This window comes from Phalaenopsis equestris, unplaced genomic scaffold, assembly GCF_001263595.1.
Source record: "Phalaenopsis equestris unplaced genomic scaffold, ASM126359v1 Scaffold199125, whole genome shotgun sequence".
NCBI lineage: Eukaryota > Viridiplantae > Streptophyta > Magnoliopsida > Asparagales > Orchidaceae > Phalaenopsis > Phalaenopsis equestris.
Genome location: NW_018219015.1, coordinates 1,588 through 10,761, shown reverse-complemented (window position 1 = coordinate 10,761; position 9,174 = coordinate 1,588). Strand labels below are relative to the sequence as shown.

Here is a 9,174-nt window from a genome sequence, read left to right as displayed (position 1 = left end):
TATGTTACGTGAGCTGTCAAATCCCAAGTCATCTTCAATTAGAATTTGTCTTCCTTTTGATATATAATGAATTCTTCACATTTTCCCGTGGTTTTTTGCGTTTAGGTTTTTTCAAAGTAAATCTTGGTACTTATTTATTTGTGTTTGTGATTTGTCTTTTCACAATTGTTCTTATAACTAAAATTAAAAAAAAATTAAAAAAATGTGTTGAATTAACAAAATTTACTCGAATCGATTTGATTTTCAAAACAAACTTTTTTCCATTTCAATAAATATATTGATATAACAACCTAGCTATTAGAAATCTGATAGTGTGAAGGACATTTTTTGTTACAAAAAATTTTAGAAGCAAACATAAGACTTTAAGTAAATATAACATACGACCTTTGCCTACTCCTATACTCAAAGATTCATGAAATAAAATTGATTATCCCATAAGCATTAGACTGAAATGATTCAATAATTTTACTAATTTTGTAGGTTTTATCAAATTTTGGGGCAAACAGAATTGTGGTTGCTGGTCTTCCACCAATGGGTTGTCTTCCCATTGTCATTACACTCAAAGCAAATGATGGAATCCATGATAGAGGATGCATAAGCTCCCTCAATTCCATAGCTCTTGACTACAACCAGAAGCTTCAAGCAACACTACAAGAATTTTCTTCTTCTTCTTCTTCAACCGAGCTTCAGATATTCTATGTGGATTCATATAAACCTCTTATTGATATTATAACAAGTCCAGCTTCATATGGTAATCCTTTCCCTTCTTCTCACTTAAATGTTGGTTCAGAAAATGAACGTAAATTTGCTCTGCTAAATAAAAAATAATAAAAAAAACACACCCTTCTTATGTAGGATGTAAATCTTTATATTTAATTTTTATGACAAATTTTAGACCTAGTGATGATATAGATATGGTAATGTCAACATCTAATCAAATGACAAAATCTTAGTTTTTTCCTTGTTTGGTATTTAAAACATTTATTAGTTTCTCGCAACCAAATGAAACCTTTAGCTTTCATGAATGCTTTTTTACTTACCTTCTCTAAAAATATTAAATGGTATGAATTATTAAGTTCCGAGACATCTTCGCAAGGCTCATTTGGTTGCTTCAAAAATGATAAATTTATTCTATTGTATCATAAATAATAATTAATATTGATTTTAAAGCTCTATAAACACTTTTTAAACCCCTCAAAAATGGTTTCTTAAGTTGAAAATAAAGTCTTAAACATACTTTTATCTCGAATCAACCAAATGCTCCTTGGATAACATTTTGAAGCTGAGAAGATATTGAGCACCAACTTGAAAAATCATTAAGTAAAACAGCAACATAAAGCTCAATTTATAACACATTTTTTGTCACATTAGGTGCCTTTGATCTAGAAAAATTAACTGCTTTTCATCACTTAATCTATATACAAGAACCTCAACGAACCTCTTTCATAAAATTTATCTTTGTTTCACCTGAAAACAATCATAGGATTCATGATGTCATCCGAAGGATGTTGTGGAACCGGATTGGTCGAAGCGGCGGTGCTCTGCAATCCCAAGTCCCTCACGTGCATTGACGCCTCAAAGTATATTTTTTGGGACTCCATTCATCCAACAGAGAAGGCTTACTACATCATGTTTAACAGTTTCAAGCCAGTGATAGACTATGTACTAAAGAGCTACTAGTATGTTTATTTCATTGTTTCACTTGTAAGATATCATAATTTCAATACTAAAGACTCAAGAGCTTATATTTCCAAATTGCAAGCAAAAGTGTTTTTTCTGAGACAATAAACAAAGTTCAAAAAGAGGTAATGTGTATAATGGTTGCAATTTACACAAACATATGGTGTTTAAGATAATGTCGCATGTTTGAAAGAGCAGATAAGTCATTTTTTATTTGGGAATCTGCAAGATTTTTTTTAGCCAGTGGCACTGGATTAAATGTTTTAAAAGTTATGAGTGATTTTATGAATAATTTTAATATGCGTTATGAGGAAAAGAACATTGGGGAACTAAAAGACCAAAATGATCAGATAGAGACATTGAAACATATAGGACTTTTAAGGTATCTATGAATCTTTAATATGAATCTGTTCATATCGACATGACATACAGGACTTTTAAGGTATCTACGAATCTTTAATATGAATCTGTTCAAATCGACAAGAATTTACTTGAGTCATTATATATACGATATGAGCTCATCACAATGATGAACTTGTTGAATTTATGAGAAACTCACAAAGTTTAAAAAGTATTCATCAAAGATTAAGCATATTCATTCAAGCATAGGGATATTCACCCAAACACAGGAACTGTTCGCCATGTTGATGACTTTTGAAAGATAAACAACAACCTATTCTAGGAAAGTTAGCTTCAAATTTGAGTACTTAATTCTAGTGAAATCAGATTTAGAGCAACAGAGAGATAGATCTTATCATATGTCTTCTTATTTATAGAATTTACTATAGGGAAATGTACATTCTTAGCGCACAATTCTGATTTATTACATTTCTCACACCAAAATTTCATATTTACATATACAGGACTTTGTGTTGAATCCAAACTTGTCTTTTGTATACATGCTCCGAAAGTTGGAGTTGAAAGGAGAAGAGAGAGGAATAGAGTCGATAGAGAGACAGAGAGAGAGAGAATGTGCCCTTTCATTTATGACATGTCGTCCTATTTATATAGGTCTAAAATACAGTTGCAGAAAAGAGGGGGAACGGTTATAATAATCGCCCAAATGACTGAATCAGAGTTTCTGTCGAGGGAAAAGTACATTATATACAGAAGAAATATAATGCTTATTGACCGTTGGATGCTTTGGTTTTTGTTGGTCATGTCAATCGATCGTTTATATGAAATCTCTTCCGCTGAGGGGAACGATCAATCGATGAAAGGAATCAGATCAATTTGGTGAGACGTTCTTCGGTCAATACGTCCATCGGTCGATTTTGTTGTATGGTCGATCAACTACTTGGTCAATCCACATCTCGCTCTTTGGCTCAAAACTTTGGTTGCTTGAAACTCTATTCCTAGCAGTTTGTTCCCTTTGAGATTCATGTGGCATTTTTGTTGTATACATATTAGTTCCTCAATTTTTCTACTCTTTGAAAGCGACAGCTAAGATAAGGATAGAAAAATTATTAAGCAACAAATGACACTGTAAATTAAAAATTAATTCATTAATTAATTTTTCCTTATGTTTTGTGCCTAGTGAACCCTATAAATAGGGCATGAAGGCTTATGTTATATTCATTTCATTCAACGTCTCTTGGATTTCTCGAGTGACATTATGGTTGACGGTTCGAGCAAGAAGAACATTGATTTTCATCTTTTAGCTTTGAAAGGCTTTTTGCTTCATGCCTCTATAAGAGTCCAAAAGAAAAAAAATGAGAATTGTAAAGAAAAGGAAGCGGCTGACACCGATCTGAGTAGGTTGACCAATTCACTTCTTTGAAAGGACCTGACAATGATGCATCAAAGAAGTCTTTGAATATTGGCACTTTCCATAAAGAGTTGACATTTGGTCCAAGCATTGTCGTGATTGTCGAAGAAAATCTGCAGGTTGTTCCACCCATCAAAGGAACCAATAGTGGTTAGGGTGGAACGAAAGAGAAGGTTGTCGTCGATTTTCTTCCACCCCTACTAGAGGACAGGGATGACGGCCTCCCGACACAAGGGACAGATAAATTTTATATTACCCTTTTTGAATTAAATAGATATTTGGGTATGTAAATTTTTTTGACTTTGCAGCTTTCAATGATTTCTTGACATTTTTCTTAATGCAGATGAGCAGACTGCATTAGAGAATCATGTTGATTGTGAATCATCTAGGAATATAATCTTTGATCATCACCAATGTTTGCGGTTGAATTGCAAAATACATCCGCTGCATCACTTCAATCGATTGATGAAGGTGTGTATCGGTCGATAGACCCATTCAGCATCTCCCAACAGGAACATTTGGAGCTATCCTCCAGTTTGATGGAACATCGAATAAGAAAAATAGTTGGCTCTTCAATGAAAGCGATCAGAGAGTCTGCTGGTAGGCTTATGTGAGAGTTATTGACTCACTTGGCAACATTGGAAAGAGAGGTTGTTGTGCTTCATAGTGAATTGATTGATGTACGAGCTGTTAGGGCCCACTTGAGAGTTGACTGTTCTGAACAAATTCCAACAAGATTTCAACTGAATGGATCAAATTAGGATAGGCAGAGAGTTGATCTTCTGAAGGATGCTTCAGTAAGAGTTTTCTTTAGCTGAAGCAACGAAATACCCATTTTTTAAGTTTTTTCTTCAAAAACGGTTGTTAACGTCTTCTTGAAGATTGTTGGCTTTGCTGAGTAGCTTCTTGAAGGATTTAATGGTGAATCCCTTGAGCATGAAAGTACTGGCCCATGGATGCTTTTGAGTAGAATCTCATTCGCATGATGTTTCTGTAGTTGAGGTTCAAATTTCATGCTAAGATTTTCTCCACCTCAAGATATAATCCACCAGACTCTCGTTGGGTCTTTGCTTCTCCACTACGAGATCTCCAATAGAAACATGGTGTTATGCTCTAGCAAATCTCTTTACGAACATCTGTTCTAATTCAGCGAACGTCTTGATTGATCTGTTAGGTAACTCGACATACCAGTCAAAAGCAATCCCTGAAAGGCTGCTGACAAACTGTCGTAAGATTAAGGCTTCATTTCCTTCAGTGTAGCCACAACTGACTCGAAAATGTGTTATAAGTTTCCTGGGATTTCCGGTCCCGTCAAATATCTTAATGTTTAGCGACACAAAACCCTTTGATTAGGGTACAATATTGAACTCCTCCAGATAAGGTCTACCATTCAAAATCAATGCACCACCCTTAGATTGAGCTAAGGCCTCCCAAACTTGCTCGATCATTTGCTTAAATTTCTTTCTGGTATGACACTTGATGGAGAATCCTTCTTTTGTTGTTCATGTCTTTTCGCCGAGGCAACTTCCCTCCTTTCATTTGTGATATGTATAATCTCTGATTGGTTGACTTCTGGGGAGGCTAACTGTGGTGGTTGAGACTGTCCTTGAGTTGTTGTCATGGCGATCATGGCAACGCCCATCTCTTCCATTATTTTCTTCATTTGGTCGATTTGCTCATCCCTTAGGAAAACAGCCCTACGCAACTTATCTATGACGTTCTCTTTGATGAGAGGTTGAGTGTCCTGCGCAAATGCACCAGCTCTGGCCTCGATGATATGGACATACATGAAATATTCCTCCAGGTAATAATTGAAGTCAAATTCTTCATCATCATCAATGGAAACTCCATATTCTTGGGCCAACTCGAAAATCTCAACCTTGAGCTTTTCAATATTTTCTTCAATTATTAATTCTTGTAGCACCTTGAGATCTGCAGGACTTTGCTAGACATTCTCTACTTGTTCATCCATCTCGCTAACAGTTGTTACGACAATACTGGATACTTCGGACTTTGAGACGGAGTGTCTATGCAGAAACATTGACATGTCGAAGAGAAGTATGCTCCCAATGGTTCAGACCAAATACAGTATTGGGTGATCTCTTCATCTTTTCCTTCAGAACTTTAAAAACATCTTTGTGACTGGTAGTTGGTAGAATTCTCGGACCCAAACACATCTTAACTGGTCAACGACGTGCGGGTCTAGTGACAACAGAATTGGTAGCAACAATGGTGGCATCAATTTTGCTTCCTAAGCAGAACCAAACGGGAATGTGAGCAAGCAAAGCTTCAGTTAATTTCTGAGATCATCTAGTGGATCTGACATCTCTTAGAATTTCTTTCTTCATGTGAGGGGATACTGCACATCCCACTCGTTTGAATAACTCATCAATTGAACAATCTTCTTTGACAGCTAGTCTCTGGAAAACTGTACTGACTTGGGTGATAGGAGCAGGCTTCTTCCTCTCCCCGCCATGTCCATGAGGTGATGGTAAAGTAGCGACGATCTTCTAGATATTTCCGTACCCATTAGTATCCATTAAGGGATGGAACCTACTCCCCTTGCAGAAGCGGATAGGTCTCCAGTAATCCTGACTCATCAGCAGGTACTTCCTTGGAAATCTAGGCTTCAATAGCCCTCCGAACCTTCCGGCTGTGGTTTCTCCTTTTGGTTCGGGTTAACAGTGCGGTCCTTGAACTCGATTCAATTTCAAATATTGACAGCAAGACAACCAATCATTCAGTCGGGTCTTTGACGATCATAACTTCTTATCCCTTAGTAGAAACGGGAACAACAGGCTTAGTAGGTGCCATGATGGCAGTAGTCTTGACCCTCTTGTAAGAAGGGAAATCTTGAGGGCAGTTTAGGTTAAACCAGTAGACGGTTCCTGAACCTTTGGAGCAACAACTTTCATCACGACAAACGGGGCTTTCCCTAATATAACCTCGAGTTCATTAAATCCTACTTCAAACTTGATGGTGGGAGTGACATTGCAGGCACTGTGGCTTGTCGGCAGGTTGCACGAGAAAGTGAGCATTGGGAATGACATTACAACAGCTTCAAAAAAAAAGAAAGCTATGGGATCAATTATTTGGCCAATATCTCGTAATCTTAGTGCGAACACTACAAATTAACAGAGGTTGATCTGCAGACCGGGTAATTCTTTACTTAATTTGTGAAGATTTTAAGATTTTAGTAAAAATAGTTTGAAACTAGAAAGATTTAATTAATATAAAGTAAATTAAAGAGCACGCGCAACACGACACAATTCGATTTAGTTCTCAAAATAGCAAATTAAACTCGAAAGGGAAAAAGTGAAGTTCAGGATCCAGTGTGAGACCAAATTTACAGCATACAATGCTCAGACAAAACTTGCCCACCAACACACCTATTGGGGGTCCGACCACACACTAAGATTAAAAAGTTCTTAATGGTCTCCTGAATCTTTTTGTTCAAAGGTGATTGAACAGGCTGTCCTGAAGTCCAAAAAAGTTGATGGTACTTACCCAAGACAGAAATGAGTGAAACATGCTAACTAAAGAAGGATAATCTGGTTCATGAGGGACATGAACACATTACTGGTGTATGAAGATAATATTTTCTGATTAATATGGAGAGAGAAACTTGTCCCCAGCGGAGTCGCCAGAAGCTGTCGTCATTATTTGGTTGTGGAGTTGTCCGTTGGAAGCTGTCGGCCGCCGGAACCGAAATCTCATTGCTCATTTTTTAAAATCAAATTTTAAACCTTATTCATCATTCAAGAGCACCACTTCAATTGCACCAACACAAATGGTTAATGTCGTTGGCTTCAACGCACCGCAGGCAAGTGTTCTTCCTCTTCTCTTTCTCCGGTGCCCGACATCGGCCTCACCACCTCACCAAGCTCCTCCGCTCCTGCACCGCCGTTTCAGATCTCCATCGAATTCATGGCGCCATGATCAAAACCGGCATCGACCTCCTCCCCTTCCCCTCCGCCAAACTCCTCGCTTCTGCCACCCTTCTCGATCCCGACCACGCCTTCTCTCTCTTCCGCCTCCTCCCTTCGCCGACCCTCTTCTCCTTCAACTCCATTCTCCGAGCTCACTCTCTCGCTCCCGACCCAAACGTACAAGAAACCTTTTCTATCTTCAACTCAATCAGAGCCCGAGCCCTCTCGCTCGACCAGTTCTCCTTCATTGCCGCCCTCAAGGTCTGTGGTCGCAAACTGGCCATCACTGCCGGTGAACAACTGCATTGTTTGGTAGCCAAGGCCGGTTTTGATTACTTCCTCAATCTATGGAATACGCTTTTACATTTGTACTCTGCATGTAGCAGGCTCGCGGCTGCACACCAACTGTTTGATGAATTGCCTCATATAAAAGATGCTGTTTCTTTCAATGCCCTGATTGGAGGCTATCTCCGGACCTCACAGCCGGAGAAAGTTCTCACCTTTCTAGGAAATATGTTTTATTTTAGCATGGAAGTCAGTCCAGCCACCATTGTCAGCGCTTTCTCAGCAGTTACAGACAGTAATTACAATGGCGAGCCCCTCCATGGCCACTGCATCAAAACTGGGCTTACCTCCGAGCCTAAGGTGGCGACTGCGGTAGCAACGATGTATGCGAAGAACGGAATGATGGAACCCGCATGACAGACGTTTGATGAAATGACACGCAGAGATGTTGTCCTTTATAATTGCATTATAGATGGGTACGCTAAAAAAGCTTCATTGGATGTCTGCTTGGTTCTGTTGCAGAAGATGAGGGAAGATGGAGTTAAATCAAATGCAGCCACGCTTCTAGGACTACTATCATCCTGTGCTTCCTCTGGTGCTTTAGGTTTTGGGCGGCATATCCACGACTACGCAAAGGAGGAGAAGTTGGAAATCCAAGCTTCTCTGGGGACCGCTCTGTTGGATATGTATGCGAAGAATGGATGTCTGGAGGAAGCAATTTCAGTTTTCAACCAAATGAAGGATAGAGATGTGAAGGCATGGACAGCCATGATGATGGGATTTGCAGTTCATGGCAGGTCAGAGGAGGCTCTGCGGCTGTTTGATGAAATGGAGGAGAGTGGGATGAGGCCTAATGAGGTGACCTTACTTGCTGTTCTCTCTGCTTGCAGCCATGGGGGATTTGTGGGCTTAGGAAAAGATTACTTCAAGAAAATTGTTTTTGAATACAGGGTAAGCCCTGGGATTAAGCATTATGGATGCGTTATTGACTTGTTGGGCAGGGCTGGATTGCTGCGAGAAGCTTATGAGCTGGTGAAAAGCCTGCCTAATGGAGGAGATGCCATGGCTTGGCGAGCTTTGCTTGCTGCATCCAGGGTTCATGGAGAGATAGGATTGGGAAGCTGGCCAGAGAAGTTTTGGCAGCCATGGGTGAGCACCACCCAAGTGATAATATTCTTCTGTTGAGCAGCTATGCCTTTGCAGGGAGATGGGCAGAAGCTAAAGAAGTTATGGATTTGGAGGTGGAGGGGGGAGAGATAATAAGGAAGGAGGCAGGACGCAGCTCCGTTGAGATGGTAGGTGGGTAGAGTTGAAGAAGAAAAAGTTTTGAGGAAATGTGCAGAGGAGCTGGAGCCTGAATTTGGGACGGAGAATCGAGGTCAGATTATTTTGAATTGATTTATTTGTTGATATACAATAGATTAATCATGTTTATAATTCATTAATTTGAAAAACAAAATGTATAATTAATTTAATTTTGTTTGGTTTTCTTTCTTCCACATGACCTATGTT

General features: G+C 38.9%; 3 protein-coding genes across 3 annotated transcripts; all 3 read left to right on the top strand.

Annotated features, from left to right (window-relative positions):
- Positions 1-443: 443 nt before the first annotated feature.
- On the top strand, positions 444-1,850 carry LOC110035691 (GDSL esterase/lipase At5g45960-like). The gene is made up of 2 exons (XM_020739962.1): positions 444-751; positions 1,484-1,850. The coding sequence occupies exons 1-2, from the start codon at positions 532-534 to the stop codon at positions 1,678-1,680; spliced, it is 417 nt and encodes a 138-aa protein (XP_020595621.1). The 5' UTR covers positions 444-531; the 3' UTR covers positions 1,681-1,850.
- Positions 1,851-7,245: 5,395 nt separating this feature from the next.
- LOC110035692 (pentatricopeptide repeat-containing protein At1g26900, mitochondrial-like) lies at positions 7,246-8,079 on the top strand. Its single transcript, XM_020739963.1, has one exon. It carries the CDS (start codon positions 7,246-7,248, stop codon positions 8,077-8,079), a length of 834 nt encoding a protein of 277 aa, XP_020595622.1.
- A 15-nt stretch (positions 8,080-8,094) lies between these two features.
- On the top strand, positions 8,095-8,811 carry LOC110035694 (pentatricopeptide repeat-containing protein At1g26900, mitochondrial-like; the record flags this gene model as incomplete). The annotated part of the gene is made up of 1 exon (XM_020739964.1): positions 8,095-8,811. A coding segment is annotated over exon 1 (717 nt), but the record flags the coding sequence as incomplete, so codon positions are not given.
- Between the last annotated feature and the right edge of the window lie 363 nt (positions 8,812-9,174).

Bases quoted from the DNA above. Each gene is read 5' to 3' on its own strand.
- LOC110035691 (XM_020739962.1), top strand. From the start codon at position 532: ATGGGTTGTCTTCCCATTGTCATTACACTCAAAGCAAATGATGGAATC. The intron at 752-1,483 runs GTAATCCTTTCC...AAACAATCATAG, and splicing joins AACAAGTCCAGCTTCATATG to GATTCATGATGTCATCCGAA.
- LOC110035692 (XM_020739963.1), top strand. From the start codon at position 7,246: ATGTCGTTGGCTTCAACGCACCGCAGGCAAGTGTTCTTCCTCTTCTCT.